This window comes from Apium graveolens, chromosome 9 (assembly GCF_009905375.1).
Source record: "Apium graveolens cultivar Ventura chromosome 9, ASM990537v1, whole genome shotgun sequence".
Classification (NCBI taxonomy): domain Eukaryota; kingdom Viridiplantae; phylum Streptophyta; class Magnoliopsida; order Apiales; family Apiaceae; genus Apium; species Apium graveolens.
Window position 1 is genome coordinate 10,878,432 of NC_133655.1, and position 22,661 is coordinate 10,901,092.

At 38.3% G+C, this 22,661-nt stretch overlaps 3 protein-coding genes across 3 annotated transcripts; 1 reads left to right on the forward strand and 2 right to left on the reverse strand.

Annotated features, from left to right (window-relative positions):
* Window positions 1-2,076: 2,076 nt before the first annotated feature.
* LOC141684225 (pathogenesis-related protein 1B-like) lies at window positions 2,077-2,810 on the reverse strand. Its single transcript, XM_074489093.1, has one exon. It carries the CDS (start codon window positions 2,715-2,717, stop codon window positions 2,151-2,153), a length of 567 nt encoding a protein of 188 aa, XP_074345194.1. The 5' UTR covers window positions 2,718-2,810; the 3' UTR covers window positions 2,077-2,150.
* An 855-nt stretch (window positions 2,811-3,665) lies between these two features.
* Window positions 3,666-8,937, reverse strand: LOC141684224 (protein trichome birefringence-like 13). The gene is made up of 6 exons (XM_074489092.1): window positions 8,423-8,937; window positions 6,671-6,848; window positions 5,851-5,991; window positions 5,378-5,498; window positions 4,425-4,559; window positions 3,666-4,281 (listed from the first exon to the last, which is right to left on the reverse strand). The coding sequence occupies exons 1-6, from the start codon at window positions 8,823-8,825 to the stop codon at window positions 4,018-4,020; spliced, it is 1,242 nt and encodes a 413-aa protein (XP_074345193.1). The 5' UTR covers window positions 8,826-8,937; the 3' UTR covers window positions 3,666-4,017.
* Window positions 8,938-19,138: 10,201 nt separating this feature from the next.
* LOC141685008 (uncharacterized) lies at window positions 19,139-19,890 on the forward strand. The gene is made up of 2 exons (XM_074490134.1): window positions 19,139-19,457; window positions 19,565-19,890. Exons 1-2 carry the CDS (start codon window positions 19,139-19,141, stop codon window positions 19,888-19,890), a joined length of 645 nt encoding a protein of 214 aa, XP_074346235.1.
* Window positions 19,891-22,661: the final 2,771 nt, after the last annotated feature.

Sequence of the window (22,661 nt, forward strand, 5' to 3'; positions counted from 1 at the left end):
GAGAAAACTATTTGGAAATCTTATGATTAAAAGTATGCTGAACACAGTTAAGACATGTCTCATAGAATATCTCATTTTTAAAGATCAATAAAAAATGTACATTTAAGAGTTCACTACTTTTCCATAAAAAAAACACATACCTTTACATTGTCCATTCGGATAATCTCCACAAATGATATTTACCTGAAGAACGGATAGAAACATCAAATGGGTTTATAATATTTCAATTCCTTCATCAACTTAAATGCGAATTTGTACAAGCAGCATCTAAATACTTGCAAACTAAACCTTGAACTCAAGAGGATAAGATTGAAAATTAACCTGAGCTGTACACCCCCTTTTGTCGAAATTTTGTTCACATCGCTCCCATATTAAACTTAAACACAAATAGGGAGAACTTAAACACAAATAGGGAGAGGGGGGAGGGATCAGTGAGAAGAGGGGAGCAGGGGAGGGGTGGGGGGTGGTGGGTGGTGGGTGGGGCGAGGTGGGGATTTTAATGTTTTTTGGTAATTAATTTAAAAGCGAACGAATGGTCACTTTTGTTTTCTAATTTCAGGCTTCGTTTTGGCGGCAATTTTCCCACCAAATCTTGATATCTTAAAATTGACCGCCGAAAAAAAGGCGGTCGCTTTTGTTAATAAAAGCCACCGACTAAAAGTTACACCGTTAATAAAATTCACCGAATAAAAGCGACCGCTAATAAAATCAACCGACATCGATCGTTTTAAGCGCGGTTTTTGGTCAATTGAGTTTGAACTTAAAAGCCACCATTTTTTGTAAAATTTATAGTTGGTCGTTTTCGTTTGATCGCTTTTACTCTTTTTTCTTGTAATGTAAGATGAGACTTTACCATTTCAAGAACAAATCATATTATAATAAAACTCTATTTTTTTTCTTTGCTCTCTATACTTTATCAAAATAGATCATATATTTGGGATAAAAATATAATCATATTTAAGTGAGTTTAGGATACCTGTTAAAATAACTTAGTATCTCTCTAATGATTACACATTACACAATTAGGCCCTAGTGCATTTAGATGGTGCACTCATTCTTCTTTGTTGAGTTAATTCTTTGTTAGGGGTTAATGTAATGATCGAAAAAAATATTTATTTAAGACAAAATTATTCATTTATCGAATAACGACCACAGCACTTTGTTGGCTAAGAATAATGTTTTCCCTAACGAGAATTGTGTATTATTCACAGTATAGAAAGTTACAAAGTAAAGACAAGAACCTATACACAAGCACAAAATGCCTAACAAAAAAATTATTTTACAGAATTTATTTCTAATAGCTAATATCATATGGAGTAACCTTTTCGTATGATATATGTTTATGGTTTATGGTAGATTTTGTTCCCCCGAGAACAGACATTAGTTATACTGAGGGAGTTGAATGATGGCCAGTCGACAAAAATAGCCGATTTCTAAACAAAACGTACCAAAATGACTTGTTTCAAAAATCTGGTCAATTTTAGCCGATCATATACGCATATGTCAAGAGGGTAATTGAGGATACGCATTCGGGATTGAAGTAATTTGAAATACGCATTTCTGGACAAGGTAATACAAATTTTATAACACAAAACACGCATTTGGTACGGGAGTATATGAACTTTATATGCATTGAACAGATGCGTATTAGTATTATATTATATATATTGTTAAGAAGAAACCCCATGCTGCACAGACGCACCTATCCCATGGGATTATGTCCCACCTACTTTTCCCTGCCTTCGGTGCACCTATCCCATGGGACTATGTCCCACCTACTTTTCCCTGCCTTCGGTTCTCCGTCTTTTGCAAATTGCAGATAGCAGATGTGGAGAGCACGAGGAGACTACAAAAACTTGTAATACGCATACGTCAGTAATGTATTGAATTGGCTATAGTTGGCCAATTTCTTAAAAACTGTCATTTTTGTAAAAAATCTTCAAAATTCAGTTATTTTTGTCATTGTTTCTGATAGTGTTGACGTCAGCCTACGAGACGAGTGAAAGACAAGATTGACTTGTCAAGTGTCCCTTCACATATAACCTTACTTGCAAACTAAAACATAGATCTGTTGGGCCTTATTCGGTCTTACTCTAACATCTTAAGGTTTTAGATGAGCGGAATACTCAGCACAACACCCTTTAAAAATTTTAAAATATGATCAAGCTCAATATAACGAGAGATGCCAACATAGCCTTCCAAATGAATGCTTTCTTCCCTGTTGAGCAAGATCGAATAATATACGAATTGCCTGGAGGATCATAACTACAAGTCACATACCACCACAGCCCGTCGCTACACAAAACCCTTGCGCATCCGAGCCGGACCGAGGTCTTCCAGACCACCTGAGTATAGTGGCCACAAACCTGATCCTTGGCACAAGTGTTTGTCACATTGTTATAATAAATCTTCTCGTCAACCCACAAGTTAACTGCATTAGTACCAGAGAATGAACCAGTGCCTTTAGCTAGGTTTTCACCATACCGGCCATCAGAGTGTACGAGATTACAGTCTCTGACTCTCAAAGTAGTATAGTTCAATGCATAGGCAGCCACGGTGACATCCCATGTCATCGGTCCAACACCGGCTTGAGCACGAGCTGCGTTATGTGCGTCGAGAAAGTCCTGATCTGAGTTTTGGGCGTGAGAGCAATGAAACAGGGAAGTTAACAATAACGTTAGGAAACTGAGGCGTAGCGCAGACTTATTGAAGTTCATATTTTAATTTTTGAGTATACATTTATAAGGTTTTGGATTAGGCATGTTAACAAAGTGGAAATTTATTTATGGATTACAAGTATAAGTAAACCTTAAAGTCGCCATCAATTTTCACTTGTAAACATTTTGTATGACACACATTGCGTGCATATGCTGAGGACTTTCAAATAACGTATAGTTAAGGTACTCTACTATTAGTTTGGCTTTGAACATTTGATGAAAATTTTGTACTTTGATAGCTCTTGCTATTGATAATATTAATTTTGATTGTTATCCTATATACAAACAAATTGTAATCTGAGGCAGCAATAACAAGCCCACAACTGATTAAGGGTGAAAATGAATTCGAGTAATTTGGGTTCGAATCCGAATTCGACTCTTTAATAATGAATACAATTCGTATTCGTATAAAAAATGAGCGAATTTGAATCATATTTTAAAATTGGAACAAATATCGAGTCAAATCTCAACATTCTAATATTCGGTCATATTTATATACAGTAGTTCGAATAATTTCTCAAGAGTACATGAATATATATTTATTAAAGATATTTAGAGTATTTGAATATGTATTTATTAAAGATATTCGATTCGAACTTGTTAATCATGTTCATAATATATATTATGTGTCATACATATATATATTAAAAAATATATTTTACAAAATGATCACATTTTAGTTTTGTTAATATTTACTCGAGTATACTTCATTTTTAGTATTATTTTACACAAATCCAAATATATAAAAACGAGGAATCGGAACGAGTATTTATAAATTCAAAGCATCTTATTGTCCGCACCTATTCTACTTGTTCTCACCATTACAATTGATTAAATTATTATCACAATTGATGACATAAATATTATTAAAGGTTGGCTCAACACTACAAGTTGATTTAAAGAAAGATAAGCAGACGAAGCAAGGAAAGCAATTTAATTCCATCCTCATGCACGCAATTGACATTCTCATTTCTATCTATTAAAGACTGTTCAAAAAAATGTGGAAGCTTAAATTATATATTGTGATTGTACAATATCATCTGTGGCTTGTTAATAGCCTGGTAGTGAAGGTCTATATCTCCTTCCTCCGCGCCCTAACAATGACAAGCTCAATAGTTCTAATGTTCACGATTAGAGGCCCCGTCTAATTCGTTGTTCTGAATTCTGTATGGAACTCGGTATCAAACCTCTGATTCCCAGACAGGTAGACATGAGGTACACATCATTAAGATCAACTGACAAAGCAATTTTCCATGAAACCAAATGAGAGAAATTTCGAGGATAATTAATTTGAAGAATATCAACTCCTTGTTTTAACTTTTTTTAGCTGTGCTACAAGAAGATCATTCCAAACATCAGTTAACCCTGGCAAGCACCAATGCATGCAGTCGTCATGTTTCTTCCCTCCAGATGTGGATGGATGGGCATCGGCTCTGTATTCACTCATGTGGGTGATATCCAATAATTGAAAACTAGAGCTCCTCAGGGCCTTGTACAGGTGCTGGTTGACCAGGCGTGTCTCAACATTTGTTCCATTATTTTTCAAAGCAAAAAGTTCTTCCACCTGCAAGTGAACACAAACAAAATTGAAAAACATGTAGCAGAGCCACAGTTTCTAGAAATAATAGACAGAATAACGAAGGATCAGTAACAGTGCCAACAAGAAAATAAAGTAAATTTTGAGGTAATTTCTAGACTGAAACAAACCTGTTGAGGCATCAAAGGCTGTAAACGCTGACAAGAACCGCCTTGGTCCCAGTCACCACCTTCAAAATGTCGAGGTGATTGGGTGCGGAAAAATAAAACTGTACCAGGTCTCACTTTTCTTTCCACGAATGATGTCTACATACAGAGATGAAAATTGACAAAATGTCATGTTGTTTAAACTATACTACAAAATTTTGTATAATAAAATCTTTTCTATATTACCATAGCAACTCAAGCTAAAAAAAAAGCTTATCTAACTTCTTTACAAGACGATAATAAGAATGCATTAGCAATTTAATCCATTCACAGAGGATTGCAATAAGGATTATGGCAAACTTACATTCAGTATTATTCCTAAGAAAAATGCATACTTGTTAATCTAAGAAACTTCATGTTAGCAGCTATTGTAGATTTTAAAATCTTAGAGCAAGTCCAACAGACTAGCTATTCATGCTCCTAAATTATAATTTAAGAAAATGAGAGCAAAAAAGGTGCTCCAACAATCTCCTAGTGCTTCCTTAAATCACTAATAATTTCACTTCCCTACTTAATTATAAGTAACATCCCCTTACTTTCAAGGATGTCCTAACTAATATTTTATAATAACTTATATGAACCGCTATCTTTCCGTTTCTTGTATATTGTACTTCAATGGAAATAAAGCACTTTTCATAATAAAATTTTAAAAAGGGAAGAAGTATAAGGTGTATCGTTGGAGACAAAGATACTTATTTATGTACTGAGAGCCAATTTATTTTATATGATCTATAAGGAGTGAACTAAGAGATTGGTGGACTTGCTCTTATATGGGCAGCATTCAGATGGACCTTTGTTTAGTTCGTGTACACTACAAATTTAACATGCAATACTCTACGTTTAGAAGAGCTTCGGCAATATTTTAGAGGAACTTCCCAAAAAACATACATAATCAGGAAAAATGACATCCATCATACCATGTGTCCTAGAACCATATCAAGCCCGGCGTCAGAAGATATTGGAGGAACCAATGGCGTACCCTTCTCAAAGAAAAGCATAGGTGACTTTACAGGGTGAAACTTTGATGGAGCCCACCACCTATATAAGCAACCAAAAATCAAACAATGATATATTGACCTAAATATACAAAGTTCAGAGTTATACTAACAATTAGGTAATAGTCTAATAGCATCTAGGCAGATAATATATAAAACTCGCATGAAATTGCCAAATCCTGCATTGCCTCTTTCAAGGACTGTTCAGCGCCAGATAACATAGGAAAAGAACAAAGAGAAAGTTTTCTAGCAATAATAATTGACGGTCCAGAGACCATATATTTTCCGGTATATATTTGCAATAAAATACGAACCACTGAACATGCAATTGACAGAGAAAATGTAAGGTATGCATGTTAGTAGTGCAACATTTTATTTGGGGATGTAAAAAATACCAGTGCCCTGTGTTCAAAATAAGAATATCATGGAAAGTTGGTGCTTCTGCCCATGTTCCATCTGGTATATCAACATCAACCCTGTAACCTTCTTTGTATCCCAAAGATTCTAGCTTGCCATTTTTGTCGGAGGCTGACCAACTGAATAATACACAGAGAATATTAGTTTAAGTTAATACATGCTTAACCAATAATGTAAAAGCAAACTGTGGAGTCCATTATAAAATGCATTAGTAAAGGAAGAGGTACAATCTATGTCAACCCAGATGGAGCAAATTGAAATTTGCTAAAGCGTGAACAGACTAATGGGTCTTCTAACGACCAAGCCTGGTCCAGGCGAGATAATATGTATTGTCAATAAGATAATCAGTCAATAATTTGTAGAAGTTTTAAGATTCAACTCTATATAGTCCACAAATCACCTAAGTTAAGAAAGAATTGCTAGATTTTAGAAAATCTGGAACTTAATTTTAAGAGATCAAAGGACTATTATAAGGAAAAGAAAACAGAGGATGACTCGAATCAGTTAAATACTTAAATGTAGAAATATACTTGATAGGGTATTTGTATGTGGAAAAGAAACTCCAAAGGGATCTACATAGGGAGGAAATAAGGCAAAACAAATTGTTCTGCTACAAGTGTATGAGAAAAATGGGATGTTGAGCTAAATAGCAAGCATGAAAACATGTCATTTTCTACCATGTCCAAATCTTTGAAATTGTATCAAGCATACGAGATAATATAAAGCATTTAGCACTTGAAAAATCCTCTGACACACATGTGCAACAAATTCCATTTTAAATATTTGAACATGGCTTACCTACCGTAACGTGCCAAAAGATTTGTGCGGTGATACGCAATAGTAAGGTTATACTGAAGAAATGTAAATCCACGGTCAGCTCCAACAGGACGCCACTTTCGCACTTCACCGGATACTCTCTTCAAAGTGCAAAAGAGAGAAACAAACATATTCCTATTCAAGGAGTCACCAACAAATCCTGCACTGCTAAAGATGCATAAGGTCTACAAATAGCAATTTACATTGTACTGTCAAGAGTGCTAGACAATTTAAAATACTTCGTGAACCCCAAACATAAGTTGAGTCTGGCAATAAAATAGACTAACTAGCTAGTATAATTAGATGCAGAGTGAATCAAAGTGTATCTTAAAAATGGACTACATGTCAATATTCAAGATTGATCCATAACACTTTCTTTGGATTGGGAGGCGAGATATCTTTATTGGACACATAAGGTTTATATCACTCTAGTGAAGCCTGAAGGGACTGGCTGTATAATGCTCTTATGGGGATTTTATCTCGTCAAGAAATCAAAGCAATGCATACTTTATCGTGCACTACAAAATGATTACTTGGAAACTTCTGAAGCCACGTATTGTGAAAATAAAACCGAAAGAAAACTAAAATTTAGGTTTTTAGTTTCCACTACTTTCTGTTCAATATAGTACAAAGTTACACTCTATCTAGTTGGAAGAGGGGAATTGGATGGAAATTAGAATATACACCCTCCGTCCCAATTTATCTGTCCTGTTTGACTTTTTATGGTCAAATTGACCCAACTTTGTCTGCAAATTTTACATAGTATATTATTAAAAATATTTATAAAAAGTATATCATGAAAAAGTATGTCTAATCTACTTTAATCTATATTTTTTAGTTTTTCAAAATAATGAAAGAATGAGTTTTTATTTACGGTCAAAGTTTGGTCAATTTAAACATCAAAAGTCAAACAAGAGAGTTAAATTGGGACGGAGGGACTTATTGTAAATATTTATAATCCACATTCATAACATATTGGTTATTACATTAATCTATTCCATTAATACAAAATTTAAACTATACTTATTCCTACTTCACCGAGTTGGGTTGAATAATTACTCATACTTCCTATTCATTTCCTAAATTTAATATGGGATCTTCATATTACATTCCCAACTCAAAGAGCATCAACCGATTACATAAAACTGATATTCGCACACAATTTTGACAAGGTTAATTTCAATTAGGCCACGAGGACATTATATGTAATTCCACAGTCTCATTAGCTGCTCGCAGACCAGTAATTACTAACCTAATCAAATCGCTACAAACGCAACAACATCTAATTCCAAAACAATCAATGTTCACAGTACATATATCTAAACTTCTCTACTGCGTGCTATATATCAGAAAGGGTCCTTCTCCAATATAAACAATGTTAGCCTACAAACTCTACAACTAGCAACAAATCACCTAGTCAAGTCACCGCAGTACAAATTACCATAACACTATTACAAATCACTAATAACAGGGAGAGAGAGAGAGAGAGAGATTTGGGAGAGAACATATATTAATGTTTCTATATAACCTCAAAGTACCAGAACAGTAATACCAATTACTAAAAACAGGGAGAGAGAGAGAGAGATTTGGGAGAGAACCTATATTAGTGTTTCTATATAACCTCAAATTACCAGAACAGTAATACATATTACTAAAAACAGAGAGGGAGAGAGGGAGAGAGGGAGAGGGGGGGGGGAGGGAGAGGGGGGGAGAGAGAGAGATTTGAGAGAGTACCTATATTAGTATTTCTATATAACTTCAAAAACGCAACAGGATCAAATGGAGGGAGATCACATTGATTAGGTTTCCACCGCCACTTAACTATCTCAATCGCATTAGATTTATTACTCCCAATACAATTCCATCCTTTATAAATCTCCTTACACGTATTATCATATCTCGACGGAGATCTGACCGTCAGATCGTAGATCCACTTTCCATTTGAGTAATCGCACGGCTGTTGATTTTGAGAGAGAGATTGAGAAGTAGCGGCGAGAGATGGCGATTTGAAGAGAGAGAAAGCGAGGTAGAGAGAGACGGTGCAGAGGAGAGAGAGTAGGAGAATGGAAGTGCGAGATGAGGAGGTAGTGGAGAGAGAGTGTGTGCGCTTTGTGTGGTGGTCTCGCACGACGGCCATGGCGGTTATTTTCAGCTCCGCCGCATTTCACTGCTTTACTTCTCTGACAGCAGGTTTAAACTCTCGTAATTTAAATAGTCTCTCGTTAAAAAGAATAAATACTCGTTTAAATTAAAAACAATTATGGGAGGGAGATTATATTTCTCTTTGTTAAGTTATATGTTTCTTTTTAACGCTGTTTGTTAATAATATAAATTCATGTAGCAAATTAATCATTGACCGAGAAAAACACATCCCTCTCGGCCGCCTCCCTTCTTTCGTCCTCTCTGTTAGGGTTTGTCTATTTTCAAGTAAATCGAGGGGCTTCCACTGGTTTTCTCCGGTGGAAAACCCCAACCCCTTTATTCTCTGTTATTCTCATTTATTTCCTTTCAATAAAATCCAATTTTTTTGGTGTTTGTGTGTCTTTCCTCTTGGAGTGTGTGTTTTGTCTCTCCTTTTGGAGTGTTTGTTATGTTTTTATTTAGTCATGGTTGGGTTTATCTGGTGATAGATTTGTTGATGACGAATTTATCGATATTTTTGGTGATCTGCAAAGCCTGCATCGGATCTGGGACGGTGGTGATTATTGCAAGAGCTCACCTTTCACAACTAAAGATTCTTCATCTTTCATGGTTTTATACTTTCGGCGTGTCTATAGCTGGTATCCGGCATGTAGATAGCTGGGGTGCCTTCGGCATGTCTATAGCTGGTGTCCGGCATGTAGATAGCTGGGGTGCCGCTTCTCCAATCTCATTTTATGCGATTGGTGTTTCTGAACACTAGGTTAACCATAGTTTTTATGTGATATGGTCAATTGCGATGTTGCTATTTTCAGAGATGCTGCTGCAATTTGGATCGCTTGGGATGTCTTTGAGAGAGAGATTTGAGAGAGTACCTATATTAGTATTTCTATATAACTTCAAAAACGCAACAGGATCAAATGGAGGGAGATCACATTGATTAGGTTTCCACCGCCACTTAACTATCTCAATCGCATTAGATTTATTACTCCCAATACAATTCCATCCTTTATAAATCTCCTTATTATCATATCTCGACGGAGATCTGACCGTCAGATCGTAGATCCACTTTCCATTTGAGTAATCGCACGGCTGTTGATTTTGAGAGAGAGATTGAGAAGTAGCGGCGAGAGATGGCGATTTGAAGAGAGAGAAAGCGAGGTAGAGAGAGACGGTGCAGAGGAGAGAGAGTAGGAGAATGGAAGTGCGAGATGAGGAGGTAGTGGAGAGAGAGTGTGTGCGCTTTGTGTGTTGGTCTCGCACGACGGCCATGGCGGTTATTTTCAGCTCCGCCGCATTTCACTGCTTTACTTCTCTGACAGCAGGTTTAAACTCTCGTAATTTAAATAGTCTCTCGTTAAAAAGAATAAATACTCGTTTAAATTAAAAACAATTATGGGAGGGAGATTATATTTCTCTTTGTTAAGTTATATGTTTCTTTTTAACGCTGTTTGTTAATAATATAAATTCATGTAGCAAATTAATCATTGACCGAGAAAAACACATCCCTCTCGGCCGCCTCCCTTCTTTCGTCCTCTCTGTTAGGGTTTGTCTATTTTCAAGTAAATCGAGGGGCTTCCACTGGTTTTCTCCGGTGGAAAACCCCAACCCCTTTATTCTCTGTTATTCTCATTTATTTCCTTTCAATAAAATCCAATTTTTTTGGTGTTTGTGTGTCTTTCCTCTTGGAGTGTGTGTTTTGTCTCTCCTTTTGGAGTGTTTGTTATGTTTTTATTTAGTCATGGTTGGGTTTATCTGGTGATAGATTTGTTGATGACGAATTTATTGATATTTTTGGTGATCTGCAAAGCCTGCATCGGATCTGGGACGGTGGTGATTATTGCAAGAGCTCACCTTTCACAACTAAAGATTCTTCATCTTTCATGGTTTTATACTTTCGGCGTGTCTATAGCTGGTATCCGACATGTAGATAGTTGGGGTGCCTTCGGCATGTCTATAGCTGGTGTCCGGCATGTAGATAGTTGGGGTGCCGCTTCTCCAATCTCATTTTATGCGATTGGTGTTTCTGAACACTAGGTTAACCATAGTTTTTATATGATATGGTCAATTGCGATGTTGCTATTTTCAGAGATGCTGCTGCAATTTGGATCGCTTGGGATGTCTTTGATTTCGTTTTTAATTTCAAGAATTTTTAAATTCTATGTGTTAAACGATCAGGAAACAAATCATCTAATTATTTTTAGTATGTTATTTATTTTATCACCTGGTTGTATCGACAGTTGGGGGTTTGTCCCGACTGTACTATATTCAATTTAATGAGAACTTTCTGCATTTGTCAAAAAAAAAAAAATCATTGACTGAGATATTTTGTAACAAAAAAATTTGAGTTTAGTTGTCGGAATCAATATAATTCGACTGAAAAGTGAACGAAGTGTGGTGGTTATTATGGCTGTCAAAAAAAATCGAAAAATCTGATATTTGTTCGAAAAACCCGTATTCGTATCTGAAATAAAGCAGATATTATTTGTATCTGAAACAAAACGGATATTATCCGTATTTGAATTCGACGATTGCGGATATAAATACAGATGTAGGCATATCTGTATCCGATAATATCTGAATCCGAATAAATATATATTATTGATATGGATAGAAAACATCATAAAAATACATTAAATGTCGCAATAATTACACTTGGGCTTCTTGTCTGAAGTCCAGTACAGACCTATCTGGTCCAAGCTCGTAGCAGGCTCAAGACGGCCAATGTAGGCAAGGCCCACGAGCTGAGGTCGTCAAGGTCCACGAACACAAGTTGTTCACGGACTAGGCCCAATACGGCTGGAAAAGTAGAGACATGTGTCCTAAACGGACTCAAAGTCCTACACAGAAGGTGTAGGGAGTATAAGTAAAAGGAGTACCTTAAATCAGCAAATTGATAATACAAATACCAAAAATTGTTCGAGTCACGTCAAAAACACGCTCTCCTTAAAACAGATTAGCCCCTTCTGTACGGTGCTTGAAGATGTTCTGGCTTCCGTCTCCCAGGATACAACGAACAAAGATAGTCTTAAGCACTTGAAGACTCGCCTTCTACGAACTGAACAAACACTACTTTCTATCTCACATATACTGAACTTAGGGCTCTAAGAGGAATGCAAGAAAACAATGAAAATTCTATAGCTTTTTTAGTGTGTAAAACAATGATGCAAGAGTTCTATTTATAGGGAAAATGATATGTAACTTACAAAAAATAATAATAACTTTGTAACCTCCACAATAATGACCAAATTAATTCTAACTCATTAGTTTAGGAGTTACACAATCAAAAATCTCATAAGTTACAAATCAAGCAAATAATGCCAATTAATTGTATTCAAATATTTTTCTAACAATCCCCCACATGAATAAAATTGACTTTGCAAAATGACATGTTTTAACACGGAGATAGAAAGTCACGGTAGAAACCAGCATAGGATAGGTAGGTGTTACCCCTTGAACCTTCCCTTGTAAGAACATATTTACATTTCTAGAATTTCAGTAGTCGCGTTGACCTTGAACTGCCCTTCTGTTTTGTGAAATGATGATACATCCCCCACTGGAGTCGTTCCTATATTTATTCAGTTCTCACTGTTAAGCCTATTTTGGTCCTGAGCTTTAGCCTGGCTCTATGAGTTTTTCCCAGAATTAGCCCCCACAATTCCTTCTTGAAGCGACCCCACTTCACTCACATAGGTGATCTCTTAAAAAATACAAAATTATTATTTGTTCGACATATCGACACATAAGGATCATTAAAAGCATAGCTAAGCCTAATCAGTATTTTATCACTGTTTCATCATAGGAATGGACCCGGGAGTAAAACTCCCGCAGTGATCTCATTAAGTCTTTACAGTTAAGTTGTCCCATTGAACCAAGATCTTGGGATCTCCAGTCAATAAGGTTGGGTTTCCTTTGTATCAACTTTTGTTACGGGCTTTAGCCCCATTCCTTTCGATGATTTTTCAACTAACTCTCTTGTTAACCCTTTGATTAGCGGATCCGCAGTGTTATCATTTGACTTGATGTAGTCAATAGTGATAACTCCAGTTGAGAGTAGCTATCTAACGGAGTTGTGTCGACGACGAATATGCCTCGATATTCCGTTATATAGTACACGCTCGGTTGTACCAATTGCAGCAGTGCTATCACAATGTATAAAAAGTGATGGCACCGGCATCTCCCATCTTGGAATATCTTCTACAAACCGGCGTAACCATTCGGCTTGTTCGCTTGCTTTATCCAAAGCAACAAACTCAGCTTCCGTTGTTGATTTGGTCACTACCTTTTGTTTCAAAGATTTCCACGAGATCGATCCACCTGCTAGCGTAAATACATATCCACTTATGGATTTTGATCCTTTTACACCATTTATCCAGTTTGAGTCACTAAATCCTTCAAGTACAGCTGGATATCTTGTGTAATGCAGTCCATAATCACGCGTATATCTTAAGTACTGAAGCACTTTAGTTAACGCTTTCCAGTGATCCATACCTGGATTACTCATGTATCGGCTTAGCTTGCTGACAGTATAAGCAATGTCTGGTCGTGTACAATTCATTAAGTACATCAGACTTCCTATCACTTTAGCATATTCTCCTTGAGAAACACCCTCGCCTTTATTTTTCGATAGATGTAAAGTCGTATCAAAAGGAGTTCTTGACACACTAGAATCATCTTTACTAAATTTCTCAAAAATCTTATCAACGTAATGCGATTGATTTAGCATAAGTCCACTTGACGTTCTTAGGATCTTTATCCCTAGAATCACATCAGCGAAGCCCATATCTTTCATATGGAATCTTGAATGTAATATGTCTTTGGTAGATTTCACGATTTTGTCATTACTACCAATGATGAGCATATCATCAACATAAAGACACGGGATCACATATCCCTCTATTGTATCTTTGACATATACACATTTGTCACATTCATTAATTTTAAATCCATTCGACAATATAACACTATCAAATTTATGATGGCAATCTCGAGGCGCTTGTTTTAAGCCATATATTGACTTAACTATCTTACAAACCTTATGTTCCAATCCTAGAACCACAAAACCCTCAAGTTGCTTAATGTATATTTTTTCATGTAAATCTCCATTTAGAAAGGCCGTTTTACATCCATTTGATGCACATCAAGGTTTCGCAATGCTGAAATGGAAATTATCATCCTTATGGATGTCATTCTCGCCACTGGAGAATACGTGTCAAAGTAATCAATGCCTTTCTTTTGGCGAAAACCTTGAATAACAAGTCGGGCTTTGTACCTATCAATGGACCCATCGGTTTTCATTTTCTAGTGAAAATCCATTTGGATCCTAGTGGTTTACATCCCGGAGGAAGATCCACCAATTCCCATGTATGATTCTGCATTATAAAATTAACTTCACTCTTAATGGCTTCTTTCCAAAATGGACTATCCGGACAATGCACAGCTTCAGAATAAGACCGTGGTTCGTTCTCGATCAAGTATGTTAAAAATCCGGCCCGGAGGATTTTTCAACTCGAGCTCTTTTGCTTCGACGAGGTTCATCCTCTGTTTCAAGTTCATTAATGTTTTCTTGTTCCTCGTCATCACTATATTCATTTTCAGAATTAGTTTCACGTGTTCGTTTTAATGAACTTGAACTTGCTTTGGACTTATGTGAAATATATGTTCAAAAAATGAAGCATTTCTCGATTCCATTATAGTATTCTTGTGTATGTCCGGGATTTTTGACTCATGCACAAGAAACCTATTTGCCGTACTATTTGGTACATATCCAATAAAAATACAATCCACTGTTTTAGGACCGATTTTCACCCTCTTTGGTTCTGGTACAAGAACCTTTGCAAGGCACCCCCATACCCGTAAGATTTTATAGGAAGGCTTCTTTTTCCCATAATTCATAGGGAGTTAGCTCCTGATTTTTTCGGGGTATCCTATTTAAAAGAAAATTTGCTGACATGACAGCATCTCCCCACATATTCTCAGGTAACCCTGAACTTAGCAACATTGCACTGCACATTTCTTTCAAGGTCCTATTTTTCCGCTCAGCAATCCCATTGGATTGAGAAAAATAGGGTGCAGTGACTTCATAAATAATTCCATGTTTCGCACAGAATTCACCAAAAGGGGATACATATTCACCACCTCGGTCACTTCTTATTACTTTTATTTTTCCCTTAAGTTAATTTTCAACTTCAGTTCTATAGAGCTCAAACTTCTCTATAGCTTCATCTTTGCTTTTAAGCAAGTAGACATAACAAAACCTTGTACTATCATCCAAAAAAGTAATGAAGTACTTATAACCGTCCCTTGTTTGATTTGATTTTAAATAACACACATCATTGTGAATCAAATCCAAGGGTTTTGTATGCCTTTCAATTGTTTAAAACGATTATCTTGTTAATTTTGCCTCCACACAAATTTCATATTTGTGTTTCGAACTAATTTGGAATGTTGGTATATGGTTCAAGTTAATTAATCTATGCATTATTTCATAATTAACATGACCTAGTCTACCATTCCATAAATTGGAAGATTCAAGCAAGTAAGCAGAAGAATTATTTTTATTAATACTCTTCACAGTCATTACATTGAGCTTAAATAGCCCTTCGGTTACATAACCTTTTCCCACAAACATTCCCTTTTTAGACAAAATAATTTTATCAGATTCAAACACCATACGGAATCCATGCTTGTTCAATAATAAACCAGAAACCAAGTTTTTTCGGATCTCCAGTACATATAGGACATCATTCAAAGTCAGCTCATTACCAGATGTCATCTTCAACACAACCTTGCCTTTCCCAAGGACTTCAGATGTTGCAGAATTTCCCATGAAAAGTTTATCTCCGGTCTCAATTGGCGAGAAGGTGTGGAACAACTCTTTGCTAGAACAAATGTGCCTAGTAGCACCAGTGTCAATCCACCATTCTTTCGGATTAGAGCCGATCAGGTTCACTTCTGAAACCACAACAGAAAGACTGATTTCATATATGTCTTGAGCCACATCGTCTACCATGTGGACCTCGTGCTTCTTTTTCTTCTTCATTAGTCTGCACTCAGTTGACTTGTGACCCATCTTGTAACAGTTGAAACACTTTCCTTAAAATTTCTTCTTAGAAATTCCAACTTTTGGTCCCAAATTGGGCCTCTTGTCTGGTTTCCCCTTCTTGAACTTGGAGTTCTTCTTGACCTCCACAACATTAACATCTGAAGAGCCAACAAACCGATTCTTATTGTCCTCCTCGATACGTAGTCTTAAGACAAGGTCTTGCACAATCATCTCCTTGCGCTTATGCTTCAAATAATTCTTGAAGTCCTTCCAACCGGGGGCAATTTCTCAATAATAACGGCTACTTGGAAGGCTTCATTCATGGGCATTCCTTCAGCTTCCATGTCATGCATGATCATCTGAAGGTCCTGAACTTGATTAACCACCTTTTTGGAATCCACCATTATAAACTCAAGGAGTCGGGCCACTATAAATTCTTAGTACCCGCATCCTCGGTTTTATACTTTATGTCAAGTGAGTCCCACGGAGTTTTGGACGTTTTTAGCACACTATATTCCCGAAAATAAAAAAATCATACAAGTTAGTTAATCAAGAAAGTAAATCATGTGAATTATTGATTATTTGTTTTAAGCTTGTAGGGAGTAATTTTTATAGATTACCTGAAATCAAGAATACAAGAACAAAATACTGAAAAAATCGTTCAAGGCACGTGAGCACCAAGCTATCCTTAAAACAGATAAGCCTCTTCCGTATGTGCTTGAAGGTGTTGTGGATTCTTTCTCCCAGGATACAACGAACAAAGGTAGTCTTAAGCACTTGGAGACCCGCCTTTTACGAACCGATCAAGTACTATTTTCTATCTCACAGAAAATTCCTAGAGCTCTAAGATGATTAAATAATATATAAAATGCTTGAGGGACATTGTGTATAAAACCAAGAAGTTAAGGTCACCTTATATAGGAGTAGAATTTTGTAACTTATACACAAAATCAAACTTGTAACTTATGAAATAATGAGCTACAATAATGAATCATTAATATTATGTCATTATTAGGGAGTTACAAAATCAATTTTATGAGTTACAAAATCAAAATAATAAAAAGTACTTTAACTTTTATTCAAATATTCCAACAATTTTTAAGCTTGTAGGGAGTATAAGTAAAAGGAGTCTTAAATCAGCAATTCGATAATACAAATACCAAAAATTGTTCGAGTCACGTGAAAACCACGCTCTCCTTAAAACATATTAGCCCCTTCTGTATGGTGCTTGAAGGTGTTGTGGCTTCCATCTCCCATGATACAACGAACAAAGGTAGTCTTAAGCACTTGAAGACTCGCCTTCTACGAACTGAACAAATACTACTTTCTATCTCACAGAAACTGAACTTAGGGCTCTAAGAGGAATGCAAGAAAACAATGAAAATTCTAAAGCTTTTTTGGTGTGTAAAACAATGATGGAAGAGTTCTATTTATAGGGGGAAATGATATGTAACTTACAAAAAATAATAATAACTTTATAACCTCCACAATAATGACCAAATTAATTCTAGCTCATTAGTTTAGGAGTTACAAAATCAAAAATCTCATAAGTTACAAATCAAGCAAATAAAACCAATGAATTTTATTCAAATATTTTTCTAACAGAAGGTTCTGGAGCTCCTTCCCCAATAGGACTCCTAATCACCATCTAAGTTGGAGACTTATCCACTAAGTCTCCAAACATAAGTCTAACCCTAGACTCACCTCTATATAAAGGGCTCTACCCATCAACTTAGAACTACGTTTTCGGCTTGATTCTCTAAAGCACAGAGATACGTAGGCATCTTGCAAGGACCGATAGTCCTGAACGCAAGAGCATCTATTAAAGCTCGAAACTCACAAACCCTAGCATCAAATACTAACGCGCTCAGGTTTTTATTCCATAATATTTGGTGCCCTCTATGGGAAGACTACAACAACCATGGTGAATACACGGAGTAGAAATAATAGTGGAACAGACACTCCTGTCCCATCGCGAACGATCGCATCAGTGGTAGAAGTACCACCACACTCAACATATGCCTCCACCCAAGGAGGAACCCTGGTAGAGGCAACTGAGGCTCAGCCACAAGGGACGAATCCCCTGGCTTCTCAAGGAACGTATCCCCAATTTCAGCAGCTACATGCACCTGTGAACTCTCAACCCGTTGGGTATGAGTACTCGACGATTGTTACTACTAACCCCCCTTACGGGATGCCTCTATACCCCGAAGCTGGAGGGAGTGAACACTATAATAGGAGTGAAGCACAAGGGCGGACGCCCCAATACATACCTGGCTTGGCTCCTATTCCGGAGGATCAAAAATTCTCTGGACCTTATACTAATAGAGACTCCGAATCATCGGATGGTGATGTTGCTCCAAGAAGGAGGCGTGTTGGCAAAGGCTGAAGTGCGGCCTGGAGAAGCATCTGAATCCAAGACCCCCACTTACTTCAAGGCGGAGAGATCCTCCTCCAATCATAGATCTGGATGGTCCAATACCAAGAAGGACTGTTGCCCCAAGGGCTGATCCATGTGATCTTATGCCCCTAGGAGATCCTGATGATACAAACCCACCATTCACTGACGAGATAATAAATTCCCGCATCTCAAGGAAGTTCAAGATGCCCACTATCGAAGCATACGATGGTACTGGAGACCATGCTAATCATGTTAGGATGTTCTCTAATGCCCTGTTGCTACAACCCGTGAACGACATTATTAAGTGTCGGGCCTTTCCTCAAACTCTATCGGGTATGGCTCAAAGGTGGCAAAGCCGTCGGCCCCCAAACTCTATTGGATCCTTTAAGGACTTGAGCCAAGCTTTTATCAAGCAGTTCATAAGTGGCAGAGTACACGAGAAGAGTTCAACCTCTCTCATGGGCATAGTCCAAGGAGCAAAGGAGTCCCTGAGAGAGTATCTGAATTGATTTACGAATGAGGCTTTGAAGGTCCCTGATCTTGATGATAAGGTAGCTATGATAGTCCTATAGCAAGGGACTAGAGACGAGTTCTTTAAGATTTCCCTGGCTAAGCGCGCCCCCGAAAGCATGTTGCAGCTCCAGGATAGAGCCGGAAAGTATATCAAGGTGGATGAGAATATGAAGAAGACGACAGTGAATAATGAACCTACTGGAAACAAGAAGAGGAAGACGGATCAAGAGTACGATGCCAAGGACAAGTATCCCCGAATTGGCAAAACTCTGACTCCTTCTCTTTTAAGAAGAATCAGCAACCAAGGTTCACTGAATATGCGAGGTTGAACGCTAAAAGGAGCCAAATCCTTATGAAAATTGAGAAGGACAAAGAGTTCAAATGGCCTAAGTCATTAAGGGGAGACCCCAAGAAAAGAGACAAGAGTCGATACTGTAGGTTTCACAAAGATGTTGGTCATGACACTGACGATTGTAGGAAACTCAAGGATGAGATTGAGTATTTGATCCGAATGGGAAAATTCGGACGTTTCACCAAGAGTGAAGAGGCTGGAGGCCAAAAAAGAGATAATGATCGAAGAGATGATGACAGAAGGGGTAACGACAGAGATCGCAAGCCACAGCCCCGAGGGCCAGTAATTAATATGATTTCAGGAGGTCCTACAGCAGCTGGTACTACAAGGAACTCCCAAAAAGCTTATGTAGGAGAAGTAATGAGTATAATTGGAGAGCCATCTAAGCGTTCTAAGTCAGATATGACGCTTGAATTTGGTTACCAGACCTTGAAGGTTTAAAATTTCCTCATGATGATCCTCTGGTTATCACTCCGATAATTAGAAATTGTCCTGTTATCAGGGTCCTAGTGGACACTGGAGCTTCCATGGATATTCTGCTTCATGACACATTCATAAGGATGGGCTACAATAATTCTCAACTAACTCTATCTGACGCACCCATCTACGGGTTTAACCATGTGGAATGCAAAGTCGAAGGAGCAATACAACTTCCAGTAACTATCGGGGAAGAGCCCAGGGAGGCCACGCAGATGTTGAACTTTCAGGTTGTCAAGGCAGCCTCTACTTACAATGTTATTATGGGTAGATAGGGATCCATGCTTTTAAGGATGTGCCCTCGACCTACCACATGGTACTGAAGTTCCAAACTATGAATGGTGTTGGAGAAGCGAAAGAAGATCAAAAGATGGCGCGTAGTTGCTATGTTGCAGCACTTAGGCCCGATGGAACCGGGGGGCAGGTCCTCCCCATAGAAGACATAGATGTCCAAGAGAATGATGAACTGAGAGGGAAGCCAGCCGAGGACTTTGTCCTAATTCCCATAGACCCCTTAGACCCGGAGAAGGTCACGTATATTAGGGCATCTCTAGACAAGCCCTTGAAGGGCCAAATGACAACTTTCTTCCAAGAGAACAGTGATGTGTTTGCTTGGACAACAGCTGATATGCCTGGGATAGACCCGAACCTTATAACTCATAGGTTGAACGTTGAACCAACTCGAAAGGTTGTGAAACAAAAGAAGAGAACTTACGCACCTGATAGGCTGGAAACCATTAAACAAGAGGTCGAGAAGCTTTTAGAAGCTAAACTCACGAGTATGAGAACAAAAAGTTCTCCTCCTGACGGATCAGACTACCCTTTAGGAGACTCCCAAGGTCCATTAGGACCACTCCCGGCCGATCAGCCCACAAATGGGGGGCATATGGCCGACCAGGAGCCTCCGTAGCAGAGCCATGACGACCATAATTTGCTTCCATAGTGCTCCCGGCCCATCAACCCACAAATTAGGGCCTTTTGGCCAATCAGGAGCCTCCGTAGCAAAGCCATGACGGCCAAAACTTACTCCGTAGTAGCCCTGGCTGACCAACCCACAAATTGGGACCTTTTGGCTGACCAGGAGCCTCCGTAGTAGAGCCATGACGACATAATTTGCTTCTGTAGTACTCCCGGCCGACCAGCCCACAAAATGGGGCCATTTGGCCAACCAGGAGCCTCCGTAGAAGAGCTATGACGGTCAAAATTTGCTTCTGTAGTGCTCCCGACCGACCATCCCACAAATTGGGGCCTTTTGGCCAATCAGGAGCCTCTGTAGCATAGCCTTGACGGCCACAACTTACTTCCGTAGTAGCCCTGGCCGACCATCCAATAAATGGGGGCATATGGCCAGCCAGGAGCCTCCGTAGTAGAGCCATGACGGCCACAATTTGCATCTGAAGTAGCCCCGGCCGACCAGCCCACAAATTGAGGTCTTTTGGCCTACCAGAAGCTCTTGTAGGAGAGCCTTGAGGCCTTCAAAAGTTACTCCAGAGGCCCTCTTGAGAGGTCTTTTGAAAATTTCTCGAAAAGGATAACTCTCAGCAGAACCAAGTTTCGTAAAGACTAGAACGTCCATGGGAACGATTTTGTTGAAGTACAAAACATCCTACGAAGGAGGTTTGTACAAGTTCAGTGAAGTATAAAACTTCCTATAAGAACAAGTTCAATAGAACACAGAACGTTTAGCAAGAACAAGTACAGAACGTTCACTAAGATGAGTACAGAACGATCACTGAAACAGCCGTAGCAGAGTCATGAGGAACTCAAAGTCAACCATGAGATTAATTCCATGGACAACCAAGAGCAACAAGGGCATGAGAAGATACGTAGAATACTTAAACTCTGAGTGAGAGAGTCAAAAAAAAAAATTGGAGCACAGAGCAAGAGGACCTGCTCCAGGACGACCAGAAGTAGCCGACCAACCCACATGCAGGGGAATGTGTCCGACCCCGGTGAATCCCCTTCTGTAGCAGAAGGTATTACCCGACCCCGGTGACCCCCTTCGAAAATTTTGAAAATTTTTGAAAAAAATGGAAAAAATCAAAAAAAATTGAAAATTTTTAAATTTTCAGGATTTTAAAATTAAGTCCAAGCTAGGGTCGATTAGTGAAATTAATCCCAGATTAGGGCCAATTAGTGAATATTAAGCGTAATTAACCCGAATTATGGGGAATTAGTGATTCGTATAATGAAATTAGCCCAGATTATGACCGTTTAACCTATTCACTCTTGTAATTAGTGTGAATTAGGGATAATTAGCGTCTTACGCACGCTGATTAGTCTCGATTAACCCCAATTAGGGCATATTAGCCTCGACTAGGGCCAATTAGTGCGTTCTAGCTTAAAATTAGGCGCTTTTAAGCCTAATCAGCAGCTTATACATGGAAATTAGCACTGATTAGGGTCGATTAGCCCCGATTAGGGCCAGTTAGCAGCTTTCACCCTATAATTAACCTTGACGAAGGTTAAGGGGTGATAAATGCTCGCTTTTTAGTCCCGGTTAGGACCGTTTAGTGTTAAGCACTATCCAAATAGTCTGTGCAAAGAACTTAAGTGTGTATACTTACACTAATAAGTCGTTGTAAATGTGTAGGTCGCTCCACACTTTACGATAAAACGGCGATACCCATGAAGACCCGACACACATAAAGGGCCGACACCCATGAAGGGTTGATACCCATGAAGGGCCGATATGCGAGAAGGGCCGAAAGTACGCCGAGTCGCGAATAGACCATTATAACTTCCACGAAAACTCGAGCAGTATTCACAAAAGTTGGGGAGCAAATGATATGGATAGAAAATACATCATAAAGATACATTAAATGTCGCATTAATTACACTTGGGTTTCTTGTCTGAAGTCCATTATAGACCTGTCTGGTCCAAGCTCGTAGCAGGCTCAAGATGGCCCATGTAGGCAAGGCCCACCAGCTGAGGTCGTCAAGGTCCAGGAACACAAGCTGTTCACGGACTAGGCCCAATACGGCTGGAAGAGCAGAGACATGTGTCCTAAATGGACTTAAAGTCCTACACAGAAGGTTCTGTAGC